Here is a 25367-nt window from a genome sequence, read left to right as displayed (position 1 = left end):
ATCATACTCATAACCATCACAACTCTAGAGACTTGACCTTAGGTACCACTTTACTGCAAGCTAAACTCACTACCATCACTGAGATACTGAACCACTGACTCATCTGTTACTGATAAATGAGGATCTGAGTATACTTATATCAAAGACTGAGTTCTGAGCTTACCACTTTCAACCGACAGAATTAGAGATTCAACTTTTCTAACAGATAACTTTGGAAGCTTTATCAATGATAAGAAAATAGGATTATATCCAAATTCGACAATAAGAATACTCAATAAATTATGAGAAGGAGACCAAGCCTATCTGATTGGAGATCTTTAAATATGATAATAAGAATATTCAACATGATCTGAGACTGAGATCAAGCCTCTCTGATGGGAGATCTTTAAATATGATAGTAAGCATCTATATATGAGGAAAAGCCTATCTAATGTGATGGTCCATGAATCAATGGAACTATCTGAGTTTCTTACTGAGATAGACGACTATACCACACGGTCTGGACTTCTAAAGATTAATACTAAAACTGCAACTGTGGGAAGTAGTCACTTAACCGACATGCCCCGACCTACCACAGGTGGGGTCCAACCTATAACCCCAGCTGGAAGGGCATCAATATCGTGCCATGGGTAAATACTCACTCTCGGGTCAAGCCTCTCTGATGGCATGACCCTCGCAGAAAGTCGACCTGAGAAAATATAATAGTCAACCTCTCTGACGATGACAGCCTCTACTGATGGGGACTCCTGTATCTTGCACTGGCTATGCAGTTCTAGAGTTTAGGGATTGCTACTAACGACTCTGGCCTCTCTCTCTGATGAGAGGAATCGCCATCCCTTTCCTTGCTCGATGCTAGTTTCTACTCCCAACTGAAAGACTCTTACTAAACCCTTAGAATAAAAACAATAGAGCTAAATCTATTTACATGATCATGTTTCTCAATTGATCTGGCTGAAATACGTTGAGATCACTTGGTTCCGTATCTAACAGAAATAATATCGAATCACGGTATCTGACTGACGATACATAGCTTGATTAGATTATTCAAATCATTTCTGAGATTGGAATTGAATCACTTGAGTTCTATTAGGACTGGGCTAAGTACAGGCCTGAGGCTAGATTACTAGCGATACAGAGATTACAGAGATAATTGAGATTATTGAGCTTTATTAAGCTTCGCACTTGTTTGAGGATATAGAGTTTTATAGTTCACTGAGTTCTGAAAATCATGGATCGATTTGAATTATCGAGAAACTGACATGGGCTCTAGACAACAGCTCTATTTTCGGGTATAAATACCCCCAGGACTCGATAACATAGAAGTAAAGCATCATCATTCATTCAAGCATCATAAGCATTCATGCATCATTACCATCATTTAAACATATTTACAAGAAACTCAGAAATGATGCCATATATTCAATTTCACAATCATTAGAACATCACCTCAATCCTCCAAGGATTTACAAACGTCTACTCATCATCACCACTACCAAGGGGTCACTCTAAGCATTTCAGAATCATAAGGTACTTTTCCCCTCACAAACCTTACTGTATTGCATCTATCATTTAGGAAATATAAACCTTTATTCACCATAGTGATTACCAAAGGATCGCTCCCAACATTTAGAGGGTCATCAATATCGATTCATCGTCACAAACTACCTTAAGGAAGACATGCTATTAAATTATACCCCATTCAACGAAGTCTTGCATCAAATACTTCACACCTATATCGGTCTCGACATATATCTAGATATCATGAAATTTCGGGAAAACTTCACACTATCATGTCATTAATCTCTTGCTAACCACTTAGCATACATGAAAACTTAAAATAAATCAAAGAGCACTTACTTGGGATATTTACCGCTATTTTGTCTTAACTTACTCACTACGGTCTTTCGACAACCACTAGACATGTTCGGTTCTACACCTACTCGGGGATTCCATATTATTATTATGGCTCATTCCGCTCACTAAGGCATTTTATCAAACACTAGGTGTGAATGGACTAGCCCACAACTTTTGGTTTTCCCTTTAACATACTATAATGCCCCTCTATGCTTCACCTCAACCTTTCATCCAACCTATGGGGTGCATACTCCGCTTATTCAACCATCTCTACACCCTAATGTCATGAACACCTCACATAGACACCAAATTCAGAAGGGCTCATCACAACATCACATAAATTCCACAGACTAGGGTCAAAGACCATAAATCTTGAAAACAATCATGAATCCAAACTCAACAACACAAGTAACATCAACTTCAACTCATACAAATCATGGAATATCACAAAGCATAAAATCCTTAAGTTTAAACAAAAGGGTACTTGAGCTTCTTAGATGAAAGGGACCCAAGAATCAACACCTACATATCTGGGAATTTCTTTTATTGAAGGCTCTTGAAAGGAGTTCTTGATTTCTCTAGATCCTTCTTGATCCCTCTTGAATTTTATGAAAGGAGAAGAAAGTATTTTGATTTTGGAAACCCTAATTTTTGGGTGGAAGAGAGAAAAATAAAGTTGAAGGACCTTGGCTCGGTATTTATAGAGCTGGGAGAGGATGTGGAAAAGACCAAAATGCCCCTTTAAAATTTGTCTAGAAAATTCCAATCGGGGTCTGTGACGGTCGACCTGACGGTCCGTCAGAGGGACTGACGATCTACCAAGTCGTCCGTCACTCAAGTGCTAAAACTGGGATGTTCTACCTCGGAGTGACGGTCTGTCAAAAATCTGACGGTCCACCAGATCATCCGTCACTTGGGGTCCAGGAATAGGATATTCTGCCTCGATTTGATGGGCCCCTTGACGGTCCGTCAACTTTCTGACGATCCACCACTTTGGCTGTCACATAATGAACGAAAAAGTAAGCCACTGCCTTGGTCTAACGGGACACTTGACGGTCTACTAAGGACTTGGCGGTCCGTCAGATCGACCGTTCAGTAAAACGGCCCTAACTTCTTCATTCGATATCGGATTTTGATGAAATTGGTATTGATGGAAAGCCTTTTCAATGCTCTACATGACTAAAAGTAGAAATTAGGGAAATTACATACGACTCAAAGTGTTTCATACTTGGGAAGATACTTATGAAACTTTTAGACTCAAATTTTTTCGCTTTGTTGGATACGCTCTAAGGCTCAGACTAGAAGAGAACTTTGCGGGGTATTACACATCCGCACTAAGTCCAAAAGACTTAACACAAGCTTAGGCCTATATGGGCCGAACGATCCCATTTCTAATCCATAATTTCTATAATTAGGCATACTATGCCCTAACCTGGGCTAAAGCATCTAGTTCATCTTCTAGATGTTAAGTAAGCCATATTCAAGCCTAAGATAGCAACTCCGACTAGCAACAAGGGTACTCCAGTCAACTCTACCCAACTTACGATTTCAAGACTACCACACTAGCCCAATAAGGCTAAATATGAAAATCATGCTTCAAAAGGTAAAACCATATTCCAAACATAGAATTATATCATATCCATGCTATAACTAATCCAAACTAAAGAGGGAAGGCAATAGGATATAAAAGGGTTATAAAAATGCCATCTTACGGGTCTAAAACCCTCATCTAATCCCAAAATATCAACAATCAAGGCTAAGTTATCCTTCTCATAATCAAGCCTAACATCCATATTCACACGCAACATATATCACACATCATGTATGAAGAAAAGTAGACAAATCCTACCTTAATACCAAACCGAAAAACCTCAGTTCATGCACCACATGCTCATCTTCACTTTACAATCCTCAAAATATCATCAGACTATCAAAACCATAATCTACTTATCAATACGAGTCTAATGATACCCCTATTGTACTATTATGCTTCGGGTCCAAAAATAACACCAAAGCCCCAAGTGGGTCCACATATAGAAAATAAGTTTCTGAGACCAACCCAATGTTCACACATGAATAAGGAATCATAACCCTCAAAAATGGTTGAAAAGTAAGCATACTTTGGGATAAAATCAAGCCCTAAGCTAAATTGAGGTTTTGGGTCCAAGCTAAGAAATTCATGCATGAATTCAAGAAAATCTTACCTTAATCTTGAAGATAATCGTGATACAAGATGATAACTAAGCTCCCAAGTCACCCCATGACCAATTTTGAGTTATTACACTCATTATGGGGTTTCTAGGTCTAAATGGTGAAGGAAAAATTTCCCAAACGCGTCTTGGAGCCTTATATAGCCCCTACAGCTAAAGAGATGCCATTATCACAGTCCTACGGTCTGTGATCATGCTACTCGGGATCGCATACTCTGGTCGCGATCATGGTTGCAATAGATGACAGAAAACTCAAAAATAAGTTTTTGACCCTCAGAACTATCCAGAATCCAAAAAACATGATCCAATAGTAAATTTTGAGTGTAAACTACATTTCAAATCAATTGGAATCATAAAAACTTTCATCAGATATCGTTTATGCAAAAAGTGGGTCCCAACCTATAGTTTCATCCTTTTTTATAAAATCTGCACAATAGCCCAAAATAAGTTTAGGAGCCTTGGGACCTGAACCAAGGGTATCCTTATCCTAAAATCAATGTTTTGGATGTGATGGCAAAGTTGAATTTTCAATCCTAGGTCATTTCGATTAAATGTAGGTCCCACACTCATTCTTTCCAATTTTTAACTTTTCGATCAATAGGTCAAAACGAGCTCGGGTGCATTGGGACCCAAACCAAAGGTCTTCCTAGACCAAAATTGATATTTTGGATTTACTGGCGTAGTCAGAATTTACATCCGAGATCGTTTCACTTATGTTTTTTCCCCGTGTCTATTTGGAACCAACAAAGACTTCAAAATAGGGAATTGACTCTAAAAAATAAATGAACTACCCGATAACCAAACCGTCGGTCCCATAAAGTCATAAGTGACTTGGAGAATCTATGGAGAATCTCAAACGGTGAATATAAGCATAAATATGAAAAATGACCTGAAGGATCATTACAGTTAAGTAAGTGAATGAGTAACCAAATAAGTTGGTTGTTTTTACGATACTTTAACTAGTAATAAAAAAACAAGATAATTAATGTTGTTGTAATAAATATTAAGGACATATTCTATGGCTAAGGTATTTTATTCAATCATATATAGCATTTCCTTTTCATCGACTTAGTTTTCTATTTGGTTGTTGGTTTATGGGGTTGATAATATGAGTATGGTCTTCCAAGCCTCTAATCATCTACCTAAATTGACTTCACAACTACATCATTAAGTGCGGATGTAATGACCCAATTTAGATGATATCCTCTTATTTTGTAACCAAAAGAGGCATTCTAGGTATATTCCTATCGTAGACGCAAATCTATTCTTTATTTTATTAAAAAGAAGATATCTTGATCTATATACTCTTCATTCAATCTTAATGATTCTTATTATGGGTTCAGACAGAGATTGTAAATGTATTTAATGATGGAAAAACATGAAAATGGTAAGAGTAAGAACATAGGAACAACCAATACATTAGATTGACCTTTACCAAATCAAAAGTTTGCTACACAATCATGCATTTAGCCTATACCCCAAAACAAAGGTGTTTAGTTACTCATATTCTAAAATAAAATTATAAAAGTGATGTTGCTCATGCAAAAATAAAGAGTATATGAGTTAAAGACAAGTAACCCTAATGAAATCCTTTGTTCTCTATGCTTTATCTACAAGGAATATGTTATAGTCCTTCAAAAGTCATTGTTTGGATATTTATAGAGGTGGAATAAATTAATCCCAAGCCCATTAGGAGTGTACTCATTTAAAAGATAATTTCCAATTGAATTAGAGGTGTGCGGCATGAGGAGGTTGTGCACGCTTGGCCATGTGGCGTGATACCCACTATGCATACTAGATAGTAGCCTTTTCTCTCTTGTTGCATCATGTGGAGGCTACTTCTGGTGACTCTGCAAGGAAGAGCCTTGTGGAAGCTCTTTGTGGTGACTCTGCAGTGCAGGACCAAGGCTTCTTATACTTCTAAATTCTCTTTATATCATATATCATGCTTATCTCATGTTTCCCCCGTTATTTTGGTTCACTTCCAGTCACATTTTTACCTGAAACAAATCACAAAATTTAGTTCACCTATATCAAATATATTGTGAAGCACATAAAACTATACAAAAGTGTTCTCAAAGGGTATTGAAGTAGATCTCATAGTGGTTGGTTTGATACAGGAGAAGCTACTTTGATAGGGCCAGATCCAATTCGTAAAACTTTTAGAAAGAAAGGTTAAACTAATTAGAAAGAGGTTGAAGACTTCTAGGGAAAAGCCATAACAGAAAAAGAAAAAACTCTCGAAGTGAAAAAAGTAATTCATCTTAATTCCACTACCACATAAGGCATCACAAAATGCTCCAAGAAGGCAGCATGAATACATGAAACTCTTATGAAGAAGAAGCCAACACAAAATCATGCAATTGGTAAATCATGAGGGTAGCAATTTTGGTAGAAAACAGTGTTGCAAAGTTTAAAAGAAATCCTCCAAAATCAGGGTGCCTTGTGTGAAATGGGCTAAATGCCTTATCAATGAGGTGGCGAAAGATGCTAGTAAAAATGATGCCAGACCACCTAATAAATTATTATGGGGGTACGACTTGGCAATGGTGATGTTCCCCTCTATAGAAGAATCCCTTTTTAAAGTTTGACTTAAAATTTTATGAGGGCATCCGAAACTGGTATCCGAAACTAAGGCTCCCCCTTATTCAAGGGTAAATGGGTGCAACTTGGAAGGGGTCAACAGAAGCCACACCCATGGTTGTTAACCTTGGTCCCACAAAATAGTCCTAACCATATTCTTGCTCAGAATTGAGATGGCATGCATTAGAAGGTTCACCTAGACGAAGGTAGTCTCATTAACCCCTCGTCACCCTAAAAGGTATTATTTCTAAAATAGCATATTTTAGTGTTACCTAGAACAGGAAAAGAAAAGAATAATAAATAAATAAAAAAACTACAAATGGTTTTTTAAATTTTAAGAAAAATATACATTGGGGATGTTCCCCAAGACAATGAGCCTGTGACAGTAAAAACAAAATTAAGCTAATGAACAAACCACTCGCCCTTACTGGCGCTCTTAGACTCAGATATTTCCTCCTTCAAAATTGAAAGCTTCACATTCTCTGCGCCTACATTACCAAAATAGGAAACTAAATCTTGAAACTAGCTGATCTCTCTTCAAAATCTAAATTGCCCTTTTAGGTCTTGCAGCAGATGTGGGTGCGAGCGAATTAGGCATCCCATGCTCTAGTAAGCTTGAGAGATTCTTTTCCAGTATTTCTCTTAGCCACTAGTGAATTCACTAGTTTTTTTAAATAACGGATCTCAACCCTACTCATCTATGAGAGAAAAAGAGAAGAGCCTCCTTCGGAGTAGGAGTGGCGTAGACAAAAGGCACAAATGTGCCCTTGAAGCTCATCCTATCCCTCAAAAGGTGTTCAATCTAATCAAGGTGCGTATTGTTCTCCGGTTAGAGGACGGTCACCTGCTCTGAATGCAAAATGGCATCTCTTTGATGATTGTCTCTTTCAATTTGAACCTCATGCAACCCACCGCAAGCACCTCAATTTCTAGTGATCGAATACCATAGTTTTTGTGGAAATTCTCTACTCTTAAAAAATGGCTACAGAACCTATAGCCCGGTAAATTTAGCCAAGAGTTTCTCTTTTTTCGTCACTGTCCACTGAATAGCCTTGTTTATCACAATGCTGGCCAAAAAAAGAAAGACATGATGGATAATCATAAGAGCATGGAAAAAGAGGAGAGAAAAGAAGAAAAAAAAAGATCAAATAAAAATCTTACCCTCGTAGCATAATTAGTAGAGTTGTTCATTAGGCCAAATAAAAATCTTACCCTCGTAGCATAATTAGTAGAGTCGTTCATTAGGCACTCGACAGAGGCCTTTTTTCTTTTTTGATAATCTTTTGAGGATATGATAGAATTTAGATAATTAGCTACTCTGACAAGACTTCAAATAAAACTCAGTTCGCCCAGTATAACCAAAGTTGTTATACGATAACATAAGGGAGCAAAGTTGACACATTTGCAGTCCTGTTGAATTTTGAACTTCCTCTGTTGGTGGGAGTGGGAGCAGGATCCCAGATAACCGAGGGCATCACCAAAGGTGTAGGAATAGGGAGAAATAGCCTAATGAAGATAAGTTGTGCGACCCTCTTCTTATCACGTCATTTTCCATCAAGTTAAAAAACCTACCCTTTTCAGACTTGATAGGGCTAAAGGTTTTCTCTTAGGAACTCAAATCTCTCCTTAGCATACTTCCTTAATTTTTGAAGGACACCACATTCTTGGAGAGCCCTTCTCCAATGACGGAAGCAAGGATGTTGAACTCATCAGGCAAGGGATCGAGGCTCATAAAAGCTGAAAGGTGTGGGCAACTATCAGGGGCCCGAACTATAAGGCTGAGATCCGCCTCTTGGGAAGAAAGTATCATGGAATCCAACTTTACCCGTACAATACAAAATAAGAAGTAGGAAATACCAAACAAACGTCAAAAAAACAAAAAATATGGTCGAAAGAAACTATCCAGTACCATGGTTCATTATTTTTCATCCATACCAATTATACAGAATAGACCAAGTGTGATCATCCTTGATGGTGGATTCAATAATGCTAACCACCCAATGGCGAAGAATGTGGATGGAATCCATGAGTTAATTGTTAGGGATTAGGTGTCACCGAGGAGTTGCGAAAGACAAACAAAGAAGTAATACATATATTGGAAGCAGGAGGGAAAATTGAGATGTCACTTGGACCACTTAAGGTAGATATTCCAAGAAAAATACGTAGGGACTCCTAGGAGGTCCCTAGGGGTGCTAAAAGTGGTCAATGCACTTGTAATCTTCGAAATCGTCCAAACTACTTATGATCGCCTTCTTCCTCGAAGGTTCAACTCTTTTATTCCCCCATGCAGCAAGCAAAGGGAATAAAGCAAGAAAAGGTGTGTCAGGTTAAACTTACTCCCAGCACATAGGCGAAGGCACGAAGGTAGAAAATGATTTTCCATACCCCTTGATTTAACTGGCCAAGGGACAATTGGAAGTATTCAGAAGGAGGCATTACCTAGTCAATTGGGTTACCTAAACTGATACTAAAAAAATATATGTAGACAAAAGATACACTTGGTTGTTGGGAACAATGCTCTCGTCCAAGGACTTTTACCCACCCCCCTTTAAATCCAACCACACTCTTTGAGGATTTGAGGAATTGAACTTTCTTTTACAAGGGACCCAAACTTAGATACTGGCACAATAAATGAATCTTCATGCACTTGCTCAGTATAATCCTCCAAAATTTAAAGAAGGTGGGCATATGTCAATAATAAGAGATTCACATCAAAAGGCGGATTGTTTTTTCTTCCCCCATGAATGAGTCAAATTGGGTAAAGGGTTTTTTCGTTTCGTCATAAGAAAGAGGATTAGGATGAATAGACGCAAAAAAGAGGATATCTCAATAAAATAAAGAAAGAAGAAAGAAGTGAAATGGTAAAAGAGGGGATAGTACCAGTGGGTAATGAATATATGAAAGCAAGTCAATACGAAACAGCAACTTGGGAAAAAAGCCACCACAAAAGTTGAACATACAAGGGAAACTCCTCTGAGCAGGAAAGCAACGATCATGAATGGGCACGTGGAAGAATTAGGTGAGAGATTGAACAACTGCGGCAGTCAAAATCATGTTCTTTTCTCTTTTTGCACTACAACAAGTATTGCATCCGAAAGATGGAGGGGCTATCTATGTAGGGTTAGATTTGGTAAGAATCTAGCTGACTTGGATCGAGTATAGCTAGAATCAGCTCACAATGGTGTCATCCCGAGAACAAAACGAGATAAGAAAACATCCACTCTGGCAAGAAAAAAGTGGCACAAGCCCAACAGAAATGGCGACTGCTCTCTAAAGGATAAACAATAGGACAGCGTGTCAGGGGCCTCTGGAGCACAAGCAGCCTTCGACAGAATCACATCAGTCACGCAATAGTGGGTTGGCACCCTCTACTGGCTCAATGGCAAATGGCCTTTGTCTATTGGCTATAGTACTCGGGACTACAAATGACACTCTTAATAGCCAGAGACAATTCAAAGCAGTCCCTGTACCCTATAAATAGTCACCCCCTCCCCTATTGTAAGGAGATCTAATTTTCACTCCTCTCTGTCTTTAAGGAATAAAATTCTTTAGCTTTGTTATTAATTATTTTCTATTATCTTATTGCTTTAGTTGTTTATTACTTCTTACTATTATGCTTGCTAACCCAGCACTCGCGGTCAATACTCGCTTGTGGTTAAAGTGTTACGGACTGCACTATAATTTAAACTTGTTCTCAATCTCTGTTTTACTTGCTTATTGCATTGTTTATTTAGTTTATTTACTCTTTTGCAAACTCTTGCTACTAATTCGAAATTAAGACCGTAAAGCGTGCTCTTGACTCACCTAAACAATATATATGAAAACAGTCAATTTCAAAGCGACTATAATCAATGGTCGTCTCCAAATGTGAAGGCGAACTATATGCTCTTAATTTGTTGTGCCCTATGATACCATAAATAAATGTTCAATAAAATGAGTCGGCAATACTATGAAAATAACTTCTCCACCCACAACAAAGTTTTTCATGTGCATCATAACAAAATCCCTGTCGCCTACTACTCTTCAGACTCGAACGACTTTATTCATGCAAGGCAACAGTACACTCATAGGTAGAGCTTTGATGGATTAAAATAGAACTAGTTACTTTTAGGTGATGTGGTAAAATAACACCGGTTACTTTCAGCAGATGATTGTATGAATTATCACATACTTCTGGTGATAGCTAAATTGTAGAGAGAGCTTTTTACCTTCGTGATTCTATCTCAACAGAATCTAAGCTCAAAACATATATAGCTTTCAATATCTAAGGTTTTTGCGCACTGGACTCGACACTATTTGGCACAATCCTCTTATAAGCAGGCAAGGCCACCTTTTTTCTCAATTAAGTACGGAAAATGAAAATGTATGAGTGATAGAAAACGTATATGCAGCTTTGGAAACAAAGGTTTAGAAAATTGAAGTTTTACCTTTCATTTTATCGAATGACTTCCCCATTTAATTGATTAATTAACAGTAATTTTTAATAAGTTTAAACAAACATAAAAACAAACCAAAAAAAAAAAAGGAAGAGAAGAAGAAAAGGCCAAAAAGATTAGAAAAACACAGTTTTCCTTGCCTATGAGATGTGCTACATCTCTTCTGTGACCACAATTACAGGAATATGGATAGAAGATAGATATCTGAAGCTATGGAGTCCCAAAATTATGGCAAAAATGGATATCCTCGTTGCCGCATTGCAGAACCTGTTTCTATCATTGATTGATAGAGATGGCTGCAAGCTTCAGTTTGATGGCTTCAAATTCCGAATTCTGTCTCTCTTCACTTGTAAACCACAATGATAAGCATCGGCTAATAAAATCACCAGGACAACTTGCAGGAGAAATGCCCCTGCAAACTTTTGGCTTTCCAAAACTCATAATAAGTTGTAAGTTCGTTTCTGAGGGATATTTTATGTAATTCTCCAGAATTTCCTTAATTGCTCTGACCCAGATAGGGCGGGCCACCTTCAGAAATTCATGCACGGCCAGCATTGGAAGGCTCACACTTCCCACCTCAGACTCCTGCTTCCCTCCTCTTCCGTGGAAATCTGAACCCCCAAGCTTCAGCAGATCATAAGCATCTGCAAGGTCACTGTATGCTGCTCATAACAGGTGGATTTGAATATAATTAGAGGCAGATCCAGGATTTTAGACCAGTGGATAGAGAGTAACACTACACCCACTATTACTATATGGTAGTGGGCACAAACTTATGAGTAAATGAATATATCTATCAATTTGTTCAACTATATTTATGGTTCTAGTCGAGGGTCAGCTCTTCACATGCTACATATACCCCGAGACATAATTGAGGTGAACACAGAGAGAGGTGAGACAAGACGTCCACAAAAGAATAAAGACAGTAGGCAGTAAGTTACATGCAAGAACTGACTTCTACATAGGATTGGTATCTGTCAAAGGTAAACAACGGTCCTTTAAAACTTGTACAATGAAAGACGACAAAATAACACAACTACTTAGCATAAAAAGTTTTGCCATACAACTTCTATGTACCATGAAAATGGGGAGAAATAATGCCGATATATCTACCTATTTCATGTTAATTATGGAAATTGCAAGCATTTCACTTTCTTTCTTCGATCAGTCGAGAAAACTCATAACCTCACATTTCAAGAACTTGTCGGTATCATTACGGACCTATCAATATTAATCCTTCATATATGTACAAAAGCAGAAGAATTCATGAAATCAACACATCTGACTTGACATCCAACCAGTAGAAGAGGAACCGGAAGGCGAAAGGTTAGAGAGATCATAATTGATACAAGAATTTTTCGATTATTCCCTTTTTGGTACATTTCAATTAGATTATTACAATGAGGTACTTTTTCAAAGTATACATTTAAAGAGTAACATATTCACAAAAAATCATTGAAGTAGTAGTAAACATTAGGGCAATAGTTCTGGTACCTGCTACTTTTCCATCACTCCTGTAGGCCTCTATACCATGTAGGCCAACTTCTTTCAATCTTCTAACAACAGCAATTGGATCTTTTAATGCCCATGGATGTGCCAAAACTGCTACACCTCCTGTCTCACATATAAATTGGACGGCTTCCTCTGCAAGTGGCTCGCTTCCCCTGTATCCCAGCAAGCACTCTTCATCAAACTTTTCAATGAAATAAAAATAACCTTAGTTGTAAATTTAATCTAACCAAAGCATGATAATTACGTAGCATAAGCAGGTCCTCCGTCGTAAAGATATCGGGAAAATGCCTGTCTTAGATTCTCTACATGGCCAGCTTCAACCATAGCACGGGCAACATGCAGCCTCCCTGGAGCAACTCCCTTTCCTGCAATTTTTGCTACCTGCTCCCACTTAAGTGGCAACTTCAGTTTGTTAAGTTTTAAAATCATGTTCTCCGCACGGAGGAAACGTCCACCCCGTATACTACTCAGGTACTTGTCTACTTGATCAAATTTAGCTGGGCCACAACTGCTGTAGTATGCAAGAATGTGCACTGGTTCATCTGATGCAGAGTCCCTCCTGTAATGAGAACCATTAAATTTCGGCAGTTGAGTAATGACAGTATTTAAAAATTTCCAGGATCAACCACGTTGCCAATTTTGTAATGAAACACCAAAACACAGAAAATTGAAGAAAGACCACACGGTATCATAGGTGTACTTTATAGAGAGAGCCAAAAAAATTAAGTTCTATATCTTTGCCCCGTATAAAGATAAAACATTAAACCAAATCAATACTGACCCTTGGGTAAACATTGTACTAATTTCAACCCCAGGGATAATTTTAATCCCAAATCTACTAGCTGCTTCCAGTGCTTCAGGGATGCCAGATAGAGTATCATGATCTGTCAATGAAAGAACTTTCACCTGTTATGAGCAAGTTGCACTCAATTAGATGCTCAATAAGCAATTACATGTCAAAAATTTAAAAAAATCACAGTTAACCTAGCCAGCTATTTGTGAGAAAAAGAATCTCTCAGAAGCAGATCTATTTTATACAAAAAGAATTAGGTCTCAATGTTTACTGATTTTGGATCTTTTCCCCACACCTACAAATGAGGTGCAATTCATCTTTACCAATGATTAGATACCTCCTCACTTGATCACTTATTCAACAAAGTAACTTCGTAAAGGAGAGGAAGGACTTACACATGGTGTTCATCAATTTAGAAAAGGCTTACTACAAAGTCCCCAAGAGGCTTTACGCAGGTGCTTGGAGGCTAGAGGTGTACTTGTGGCGTACACTAGGTCGATTAAGAACATGTACAATGGAGCCAACACCCAAGGACTGACAGTGGGAGGAAACTCGGAGCATTTTCCCGTTTTGATGGGCTGGCACCATGAATCAACCCTTAATTCATTTTTATTTGCCTTAATGGATGTTTTGATGTGGAAAATTCAAAGTGAGGTGTCATGGTGTATGTTGAATGTAAATGATGTAATTTTGATTGATAAGACTTGCGATAGAGTTGGCACTAAGCTAAAGGTTCAGAGACAGAATCTAGAGTCTAAAGGTTCCAGGTTGAGCAAGACCAAGATAGAATAATTGGACTGTAATTTCAGTGATGTGGTGTATTCAGCTGACACAGATGTTAGGCTTGATACACAAGCCATCAGAAGATAGGTAGTTTTATTTATCTTGGGTCTATTATCCAAGGAAACGGGGAGACTGACAAGGATGTTACTCACCATATTCGTGCAAGGTGGAAGAAGGTGCCACGAAAACTTAGAGGCAAGTTTTACAAAGTGGTGATTAGACCAGTTTTACTATATGGGGTGGAATGTTGATCGATCAAGCACTCTCACATTTAAAAAAAAGGAAGTGGCAGAGATGAGGATGCTACGATGAATGTGTTGGTATACAAGGAAAGATAAGATTAGAAATGAGAACATCCGATACAAGGTGGGAGTGGCTTCGGTGGAGGAAAAGATGCAGAAAGCGAGGTTGAGATGGTTCGAGCCTACGTTGAGGAGAAGCATGGATGCCCCAATGCGGCGGTGTGAGAGGTTAGCTACGGATGGATTCAAGAGAGGTTAAGGTAGACAGAAGAAGTATTGGGGCGAGGTGATTAGGCAGTTAATGCGTCGTGCAGCTTACCGAGGACAATAGAAAGGTGTAGAGGACATGGATTAGTGTAGAAGAGTAGTAGGTAGGTTTGTCTACATACTAGTCGATACGAGTGTATTATGTTGTTGTCTATTCTCGTAGTATACTCTTGTTTCTTGCTCTTGAATTTTTGTTACTATATGTTGTTTCGTGTAGTCTGATTATAGTAGCATCTCGTTGTAGTATTTTCTACTCTTATCTTTGTTTCTAGTACTATCTATTGTTTCTTTTATTTCCAGTATTTCTCGTCTATATTGTTTTTATCTTAAAGTCGAGGGTCTATCGGAAATAGTTGCTCTACCTCTGAGGTAGAGGTTAGGTCTGGGTACACCCTACCCTCTCCAGACCCCACTTAGTGGGATTACTCTAGGTATGTTGTTGTAACTTATAAGGTACAAATTCATTTTCTCCAGCATTTCGAAAAGCATCAAACTGCAATCATCTCCCCCTGTCCCAAAAATGGATAAGTTAATGTTACGATCCTAGGTTTTGGATTGAGTCTCTAGATGATTAACTGGAAAGGCGTGCCCAACACTCGGGTCTAAGCCCTTGTTCTTGTTTCTTGACCTGCCTATAAAAAAAAGGGCAGCCCATGCGCGATGTATGGGGAAGGGCCCCACCACAAGGGTGTACTGTACGCAGCCTTACCTTGCATTTCTGCCAGAGCTGTTTCCAAGGCTTGAACACAACTTTACCAGTGATGCCTATGATTGCTGAATTTTGAGAAAGTTCCAAATCTATGTGACATGATAAAATCCAACTTGGTTTATTAATAACGTCAACTCTCGTAAATAGAGGTTTATAATAGCAAGAATCCTAACAGATTAAAAATAGCACAAGTACAATAAAACTGAAATAACAAGAGTCCTAAGACACTCAGGGAAGTTTTACTCTACCAACAAAATAATTCAGAAAATATTAATCATTATCTGTCCTATTAATTCTCTAATTCTCGCGCCTGGAATATTGTTCCCCAACAATAACATCAATAACATTACTCCCTTCCTCGAGAAAAAGTTTATCCTCAAGCTTGACATCTGGAAAGACAGATTTGAATGATGCATTGTCTCCAAGTAGAGTCCTCTACAGATAGGCTGCACCACTGAATTACCACGATTCAGACGTGATTGGAGCACAGAGCAAGGGGTGAGAACCACACATCCCTCTTGAAGTGGAGAAAGAGTAGGGCTGTTGTTGCAAGTACCTCACCCTTGAATAGCTTAAGAAGTGACACGAAACACATCATGAAGTTTGCAACCTGCAGATAGACCAAGCTGATAAGCAACAGATCTGATGCGCTTCAAGACTGCAAAAGGACCACAATATTTTGGTGCAAGCTCATGATAGACACATAACCAGACATAAGATAGATCCTGGAGAAAATTCCACATCCGATGGTCCTAAACATAAATTGTTTTCATCTTCTGTTGTGCCTGTTGGAGCTTAGCTCGAATATCCTGCAAGGCAACATCTCGGTCTATTAATACTCAGTCTATCACATCAACTCGAGATTAACAAGCCATCCAGGATTGCAACCGGGGAGGCTCGTGGCCAAAAACAACTTGGAATGGGAATGCTTGAAAGTGTTGAATGGTAGGAAGTGTGGTAGCAAAATTCAGCCCAGGAATCCAGTCTATTCATTTCGTAGGATGATCATCCACCAAGCATCGCAAATGCATTTCAATCATGCAATTAACAACCTCGTTTGACCGTTTGATTGTAGATGATAAGCCGATGAAATGTTTAATTTAGTCCCACATAAACAAAACAATTCTTACCAGAACGTATTAGTGAAGAGGCCATCTCGATCACTGACAATTGTTCTGGTATACCATGCAAACGAACAATATTTTCAAAGAAAATCATTGCTACAGAAGATGTGTGTAATACGGATGAGCAAGAGAAATAAAATGTGCATACATAGAAAACCTGTACATCACAACAAATAAGACTATTTTACCTCCTGATTTTGACAGGCCATCTATAAAATCCATTGAGACATCCGCCCAGATTTGATTAGGCAGTTGTAAAGGTTGTGACAGTCCTGCTGGACTCAAATTAACAGCCTTATTATGTTGACAAAGTGAACAGGCAGCAATGTAATCTGATAGTTGTCTTCATAGCTTGCAAATATAAATCCTTGCAAATAAGTAGCATCATCTTCTGAACACCTTCATGTGTGCTATCATGTATCCTGGACAAGATAGAAGTTGCCAATGGTGAGTTCGGCAAGAGATAGACCCTGTCTTTGAAAAACAGCACATCTCGAAACACCCAATCGCTATCCATCTCTCCCTGTTCAATTTTAGCTTGAATTGGTGACTGCAAGACTTCTGCCCCAAATTCCTCAAATATCAAAACTTCCAGCTGAGAAATAGAAAATAGCATATGTTGCGCCTCTTCTCGCTACGATAATTGCTACGATAATGCATCTGAAGCAGTATTCAATCGCTCATCCTTGTATTCCACCCGAAATCAAACCTCATCAGCTTGCTAAGCCAATGTTGTTGAGGAGAAGTAGTAAGACGTTGGTCTAACAAGTATTTAAGGTTGTAGTGATCCGTTTGAATTAGAAAGGCTCGACCCAAGAGATAAGGCTTCCAAAGTAGAACTGCCTTTGTCAAGCCTATCAATAAACGCTCATAAGCCGGAAGTTTCAAGTGTCGGTCAGCAACTAAAGCCTGAAGCATCATACTCAACAACAAATTCTTCTTCAAAGTTTGGTAACTGTAACACTTGAGCAGCAACTAATGCCTTTTTAAGAGTCTCAAGAAGAAGCAAATGCATCATCATTGCACTTAAAAGAATATCGATTAAGCACACTTGTTAGGGGAGCAGCAATCAGACCGTAATTCTGGATGAATTTACAGTAATATTTTGTCAATCCTAAGAATCCACACAACATTGTTGTTGATTGTGGTTGAGGCCAATCCACCATGGCTTCAATTCTGCTAACATAAGATGACACACCTATGTTTGAGACTATGTGGCCCAGTTAAGCTACTTGATTTACGCCAAAGGAACATTTGCATTTTTTAAAATAAAGACAATGAGCTTGCAAAAATTCAAAGATGATTCACATGTGTGACAAATGATCCTTCCAATTCTTGCTATACACAAGGATATCATCAAAAACATACAACTACAAATTGACGTAGGTACTTTCGGAATATCTCATTCATCGGTGCTTGAGAGGTAGAAGGAGAATTAGTCAATCCGAATAGCATGACAAGGAACTCGAAATGACATAATGTGTTCTGAAAGACATCTTCTCAACATCTGAAGAATCCATGTGGACTTGATGATAACCAGAGCAAAGATCAAGGTTGGAGAAAAATTGCGTTTCGTGCAATTCTTCTAGCAATTCCTACACTATTGGAATAGGGAAATTATCCTTTACTATTTTGGCATTTAGCTCCCTATAATCCATGAAAAACGCCATGTTTCATCATGTTTCCGGACTAGTAGTATAGGTGATGAGAATGGAGAATGACTTTGTCGAATAATGTCTTGTTGAACCAATTGATCACATTGTTTCTCAATCTCATCATTCTGAAAGTGAGGGTAGCGATAGGGCCAAACAACCACCGGACCAGTTCCTCATAGTAAACATATGTGATGGTCGCAGGAACGCAATAGAAGCAGACCTACAGGTTCTTGAAATAGGTCATTGAATACGGCCACTACCTTCTCGAACTCGCCTTGCTTGGAATCCTGCAAAAGATGTAGGTGTGGCTGATATAGTTGTTATTGTCCATGTCAAAAATGATCCGCTTCCCCTTTACCTGAAAGCTCATAGTCAATAAGGCAAAATCCCACGGAATAGGCCCTAGTGTTTGCAACCACTTGATACCTAGGACAATATCAAACGCATCCAAAGGAATCACATATAAATCAGCATGGAAGGAATGATTAACTACACAATATTGCACTATTGTGCAGACGCCCAAAATGGATCTTCTCGCCATTTGCCACTGATACATAGAGATTCCTTCGATGTTTGGATAGGCAAGTCTAAACAATGGACTGTCGTTGAGCTAATAAACCAAAGTGGATCTTCTCACCATTTGCCACTGATACATAGAGACTTCTTTGATGTTGGATAGGCAAGTCTAAACGTTGGACTGCCATTGAGCTAATAAAATTGTGTGCACTACCCGAATCCACTAAGCTAACAACTTATTATCAATTACAACTTGCAACTACATAGTATTTGCATGTTGTTTGCCTTTGATAGCATGGAGTGAAATGGCAGGCTCGGCTCTCCCTTATCTGTTGCTACATCTTCAAATTCCCCATCCTCTATTTCCAGCCAAAATAACTTTTTACACTGATGGCCTTTAGCGTAAGGATCATCACAATTGTAGTACAACCCTTTTGCACGTCAATCACTCATCTCGGTGCGAGTCAAATTTTTCACAAAAGGATTAGAAGTAGTTGCCTCAGCACTTAAGAGTTAGTACTGTAACGGCCCTTGCACTAATGTTTGAGGTTAAACTATAAGCCCTTTGTGTGCTAGAAGAAATTTGTATCTTCTTATCAAATGCTCTCGCCAAACTCATTGTTTGTACTAGGTTAGACGGGTTGTGCACTTTTACATTGAGACGAAACAAATCAACTAACCCTGTTGTAAACATATCTACTTGTGGTCATACATATAGATGATGTAGGATCCAACACTTTTCTAAAGTTCCTTTGATAATATTCAACAGAACTAGGTTGTTTCAAGTTGATCAATTTCCCCAATGATTGCTTTTCATTGGTGGACGACCAAAACGAACAATACAATGTTCTTTAAGACACCCCATGTTAAATTGGGTTCCTCCTGTTCCAATTGATAAACCCACATTTGTGCCTCCCTACCATGTGAAAAGAAGCCAAACCTACCTTTTTCTTGGTTGGTTGTTGTAATACCCCGAACTTTCTTTAAGTCAAATCTATTCTCCAAAAGATTTAGTGATGACTTCCTAAATGATTAATGTTTAAATCAGATAAAATTTCCCCAATTTCAACTTTTTATCATGTGGGAAATTAAATTAGCTTTCCAACGATACAAGTTTCGTCCAAATCCGGTATCGGAGTAAAAAGTTATGGACATTTTACAAAGAACTATCGGAACTACCCAGAAGCGACGGTCAGGCTGACGGACCGTCGCCCAAGCCCGACTTCTGGTCAAGTGCAACGGTTAGGACCGACGGACCGTCAAGCTAGCGACGGACCATCGCCCAAACCGGAGCAGATGAGGCAGAAAGTTCAGGTTCTAGCCAACTACGACGGGATGGACCGACGGACCGTCGAACCAGCGACGGACCGTCGCCCAAACCGTCGCCACTTCCTATCAGCGATTTTAAGTCGTGTTTAAAAGGGTATTTGGGTCTTTTCTACCCGTTTTAACCCATAATTATACCAAACCAGAGCTGATAACTTCTTTATTCATCCACAACACCAAATTAGGGTTTCTCTCAAAGATCAATCCCCAAGAACAAGAAACCCTAGGTGTTTAATCCCAAGTCAAGAATTCAAGCTTTCCTCCACCAAACTTCAAGAAATCATCCATCCAGGTATGTAAAGTGTTGATTCATGGGTTTCTTTCACCCATGAAGCTCAAGAATCTCATTTTAAACTCATGAATTGTGTTTTCCATATGGTGGGTTGATTTTAATTATGTTGATGTGGTTGTATGATTCCCAAGTTGGAGTCTTTGTGTACTTTTCATGAAATTATACTAGTATGTGGGTTGGAAACTTTTAAATTGAGTTGATTAAAGTAACCATGATGTATGAACTAGTGTATATGCCTAAGCCTAAGGCTATGCATGCAATGTGTTTGATAAAATGCCCAAGAGAACAAGAATCATGCTTTAGGACTCAATTATGACCAAATTGATGAACTCATGCTTTACCCTTATGTTCAAAATGACTTCCATGTTATTGTTATGCATTGAAATTGTTTGATGGATTGTTCATGAGATTAGCCCTATGAAATTATGACATGTTTATATGCATTCCTATTCATGTACCAAACAATGATAATCAAGTGTCTCATGAAATTCCCCAATGATTGTATTATGGATTGTTGATTATGGTCGTGAGTCCAGGAAGTGTCATGTCTTGTCAGTTTCATGCTATCGAGTCCTGGGGTACTTGTACACGACAATTTAGCTGTGTGCCTCGAACCAGTGTCAGTTTTCAAGATACTCCCATGCTCAGTAGAATTCAGTCAGACCCAAGACCCATGACTCAGGAAAACTCAAAAATCACAGTAATCTCAGAAATCTCAGTAGCTTAGTAATCTCAGCAGTATTCCGTCAGTCAATAGAACTCACTGAACTCAGTCCAATTCAGATCAGTTAATCATGTTTCAGTGTCTATTCAGATTGGAGTAGGAATTAGCACCGAGTGAACCAAAGGATGAGGGCACACACTGTCAGTTGAGGGTGTGATCCTTAGAAGCAATCCTTGCGTTCCAGAACTACATAGCCAGCATAGGTTGAGACATCAACACTGACAGATAAGGGTTGATGAGGTGGATTAACACTGTTAGATGAGGGTCCCACCGTTCTCTTTTGGGGACACTGTCAAATGAGGGTCACCCACAGCTTGTCCTTACCAGTGGCACGGTATTAACACCCTTCCAATTGGGGTTATAGATTGGACCCCAACTCAGCTATAATAGCTTATTAAGGGCATGTCGGTTAGATGACTACTTCCCACAGTTACAGTCTCAATCTTAGTCTCAGTAATAGAACTCAGATAGTTCTACAGATTTCAGGACTGTCAGATCAGTCACCCAGTTCAGTACGAAACTCAGCTAGTTCCATCAGAAAGTAGGACTGTCAGACACAGTCATTCAGATAATAGTATATCAGTTATACGAAACTTATGTTATCAGTATTCAGATTCAGTGATGTCATGATCTCAGTCACAGTTCACGTATTCATGCATGTATTCTCATGTTCATGTTATTCAGCCAATTAGTTTTGTTCATGCATATAAACCCTTTGCATTCAGCCTACCTCACTTGCATACCAATACATTCAATCGTACTAACGCGTTTGCGCTATGGTGTTTTATACCATAGGTTCAGAAGTACGAGCTCCAGAGCATCCTTAGTAGATCAGATGTTCAGCAGCCAGACTAGCAGTGAGTCCTCATTATTCGAGGATGTTATTATTTGATTATTTCATTCTTTCAGTACTTAGTTTACTTCAGCGGTTGGAGTTAGTTGGGGAAATGTCCCATCAACTCCTCATTCAGACAGTTTAGAGGCTTTCAGACTATAGCATGTTCAAACAATTATTTCAATTTTGTTAGGTATTGATATACCGTATTTCCAGATGTTATGTTTTATCAGATATTTGAACCTTATGGCCTTTCAGCCTTTTTTTGCATTTATACAGTATGTTATTCAGTGCTCAGTACAGATATCAGTCATGGGTTAGCTTGTGGTCCTTCGGGGTCATGAGCACCGTGTGGCGTTCCGGATACTAGATTCGAGGCGTTACAAACTTGGAATCAGAGCCTAAGGTTCAATAGAGTCCTAGGAAGTCTGAAAGCCGCATCTAGTAGAGTCTTGGGCATGGGTGTGTTGCGCGCCATATTTATGTACAGGAGGCTATAAGATGTTTTAGGAACAGTTTCCCCTCTTTCAATATTCATGTCGTGCCAGTGAGCATGAGCTCAAATTTAACCCTCGGTCTAATCCGTTTCTTCCTTTCTTCTACAGAACATGTCTCCCAAAAAAAGAAACAGAAATCAGTCAGCCCCTCAGCCCGTCCAAGCAGATCCCTTGGACGAACATGTTTCTCATGCAGAGTTCAGAGCTGCATTCACTACCCTTGCTAACTCAGTTGCTACCCAAAATGAACGACCAGCTGTTGTTCCGGCCAACCCAGTGGCGAAAACCGCAGCAGCCAGGATTCAGGACTTCACCCGAATGAATCTTCTATCCTTTTTCGGGTCTAAGATAGACGAGGACCCTCAGGGATTCCTTGACCAGGTTCAGAAGGTTACGAATATCATGGGGGTGTCAACCGTTGAGAGTGCTGAGCTAGCTGCATATCAGTTACAGGAAGTGGCTCACACATGGTTCAAACAGTGGAAAACAGAGAGGGGTGCAGATGTAAGACCCATAAAATGGAAGGAGTTTGCCACTGCTTTTCTTGATAGATTCTTTCCCCTAGAGCTGAGAGAAGCTAAGTTGTTAGAGTTTATCAACCTCAGGCAGGGCAACATGACAGTGAAAGAGTATTCTCTTAAGTTTACTCAATTAGCTAGATATGCTCCTCATGTAGTGGCAGACATCAGGGCTAAAATGAGTACGTTTGTTTCTGGGGTGAATGATAGTGTGGTCAATGAGTGCAGATCCACAATACTGATTAGTGAGATGGACATAGCAAGCTTATGATCCATGCTCAACAGATAGAATAGCAGAAGATTAAGATGAGAGAGAATCAGAATAAGAGAGCAAGGACAGGTAGTTTCAACTTTGCTCAGCCTAAGTCAAGAGGGTGAAAGTCGTTCTCAGTTTTGCCCAAAGTCATCCGTTCCAGCTCCTTCCTCAGCCACTGCTCGTTCCTAAGTTCAGGGATGGTAACAAAGATAGAGCTTCAGGCTCTAAGTCTCAGGGCAGTGTTAGCAGTGCCCGAACCAATCCTCTTTGCCAGACTTGTGGTACAAACCACAAGGGTATTTGCAGAGCTGGCAGTGATGTGTATTTCAGATGTGGCAAGCCCGGCCACAGAGTTAGAGATTGTCCCTAGTCAGGATTTCAGGGTCACCAGAACCGTTCCTCAGTTCAGTCCGGTCGCCCGAATCAGCAGGGTGCCACTTCCAACGCAACCAGTGGGCAGCACCCAAACAAACTCTACGCTCTTCAGTCCCAACAAAATCAAGAAAATTCTCCTGATGTGTTACTGGTACGTTACAGATCTTTCACTTGTATGTTTACGCTTTGCTAGATCCAGGAGCTTCTTTGTCTTTTGTTACTCCTTATATAACAGTCGATTTCGAAGTCAGTCCCGAAATTCTAGCAGAGCCCTTCTCAGTCTCTACCCCAGTGGGTAAAACCATCATAGCCCGGCGGGTATACAGGAATTGTTAGTTATGATATTTCAGAAAGTCACATCAGCAGACTTAGTCGAATTAGGGATGATGACTGATTTTGACGTCATTCTCGACATGGATTGGCTTCATTCCTGTTATGCCATAGTCAACTGCAGAAACAGAGTGGTCCAATTTCAGTTTCCGAATGAACCTGTCCTAGAGTGGAGGGGTAGTACTTCAGCGTTCAGAGGTCAACTTGTTTCCTACCTTCGGGCACAGAAAATGATATCTAAGGGATGTGTCTATCATCTTGTTCTAGTTAAGGACACTAGTTCTGAAACTCCTAGTCTCGAATCAGTTCCAGTAGTGAATGAATATTCAGATGTCTTTCTCGAAGATCTTCCAGGAATTCCTCCCAAAAGGGAAATAGACTTCGACATTGATCTTCTTCCAGATACTTAGTCTATATCTATTCCGCCATACAGAATGGCACCAGCAGAACTCAGAGAATTGAAGGAACAATTAAAGGATCTCCTAAACAAGGGATTCATCAGACCCAGTGTGTCCCCGTAGGATGCACCAGTCTTATTCGTGCGGAAGAAAGACGGTTCTCTTAGAATGTGTATAGACTACTGTCAACTCAATAAAGTCACGGTCAAGAACAAGTATCCACTTCCCAGAATAGATGACTTGTTTGACCAACTTTAGGGTGCCAGTTACTTCTCCAAGATAGACCTCAGATCAGGCTATCATCAGCTCAGAGTCAGAATGTGATATTCCGAAAACAGCTTTCCGTACTCAGTATAGTCACTTCGAATTCTTAGTCATGTCATTTGGTCTTACCAATGCCCTAGCAGCCTTCATGGAATTAATGAACCGTGTGGTCAAGCAGTACTTGGACATGTTCGTCATAGTTTTCAAAGATGATATTCTTGTCTATTCCCGTAGCGAGCAAGATCATGCAGACCATCTTAGAATAGTATTGCAGACTCTCAAAAATCATCAGTTGTTCGCCAAATTCAGTAAGTGCAAATTTTGACTAAGGTCAATAGCATACCTTGGTCATATCGTTTTCAGTGATAGCATTAGAGTTGATCCTCAAAAGACCGAAGCAGTAAGAAACTGGCCTCGCCCTGTATCTCCATCAGATACTAGGAGTTTCTTGGGTTTGGCTGGCTATTACGGACAATTTGTTGAGGGATTTTCTTCTATTGCATCCCCTATGTCCACATTGACTTAGAAGAAAGTCAAGTTTCAGTGGTCAGATCCTTGCGAGAAGAGTTTTCAGGAGTTGAAGACTCGACTCACCTCAGCCTCAGTTTTAGCTCTTCCAGATGGTTCAGATGGGTTCGTGGTGTACTGTGATGCATCTAGAGTGGGTTTGGGTTGTGTCCTCATGCAGCATGGTAAGGTCATAGCCTACGCCTCCAGACAACTTAAGCCCCATGAGAAGAATTATCTGTCTCATGATCTTGAGTTAGCAGTCGTAGTTTTTGCCTTAAAGATTTGGAGGCATTACTTGTACGGTGTTCATATAGATGTATTCACAGATCATAAGAGCCTTCAATATGTCTTTTCTAAG

General features: G+C 39.4%; 1 protein-coding gene across 6 annotated transcripts in view; it reads right to left on the bottom strand.

Moving 5' to 3' along the window:
• Positions 1 to 11053: 11053 nt before the first annotated feature.
• LOC107847442 (5'-3' exoribonuclease) overlaps positions 11054 to 25367 on the bottom strand; it is a 43728-nt gene continuing 29414 nt past the window's right edge. The window contains exons 1-7 of one of the 6 annotated variants that reach the window (XM_047399072.1): positions 16702 to 16935; positions 16098 to 16198; positions 15946 to 15999; positions 13377 to 13501; positions 12840 to 13154; positions 12578 to 12747; positions 11054 to 11745 (exon numbers count right to left, since the gene is read on the bottom strand). In XM_047399072.1, coding sequence (XP_047255028.1) covers positions 11360 to 11745; positions 12578 to 12747; positions 12840 to 13154; positions 13377 to 13501; positions 15946 to 15987 — 1038 coding nt within the window. In that variant the 5' untranslated portion in view covers positions 15988 to 15999; positions 16098 to 16198; positions 16702 to 16935 and the 3' untranslated portion in view covers positions 11054 to 11359. Of the gene's footprint in view, positions 11746 to 12577; positions 12748 to 12839; positions 13155 to 13376; positions 13502 to 15945; positions 16000 to 16097; positions 16199 to 16701; positions 16936 to 25367 lie in introns of those variants that run through there. The other 5 variants (XM_016691686.2, XM_016691681.2, XM_016691682.2 and 2 more) reach the window with 5 other exon arrangements.

The sequence above is a fragment of the Capsicum annuum genome, chromosome 11 (assembly GCF_002878395.1).
Source record: "Capsicum annuum cultivar UCD-10X-F1 chromosome 11, UCD10Xv1.1, whole genome shotgun sequence".
Taxonomy (NCBI): Eukaryota; Viridiplantae; Streptophyta; class Magnoliopsida; order Solanales; family Solanaceae; genus Capsicum; species Capsicum annuum.
The sequence above is the reverse complement of the archived record's forward strand: the minus strand, read 5'-3'. Positions and strand labels throughout refer to the sequence as shown.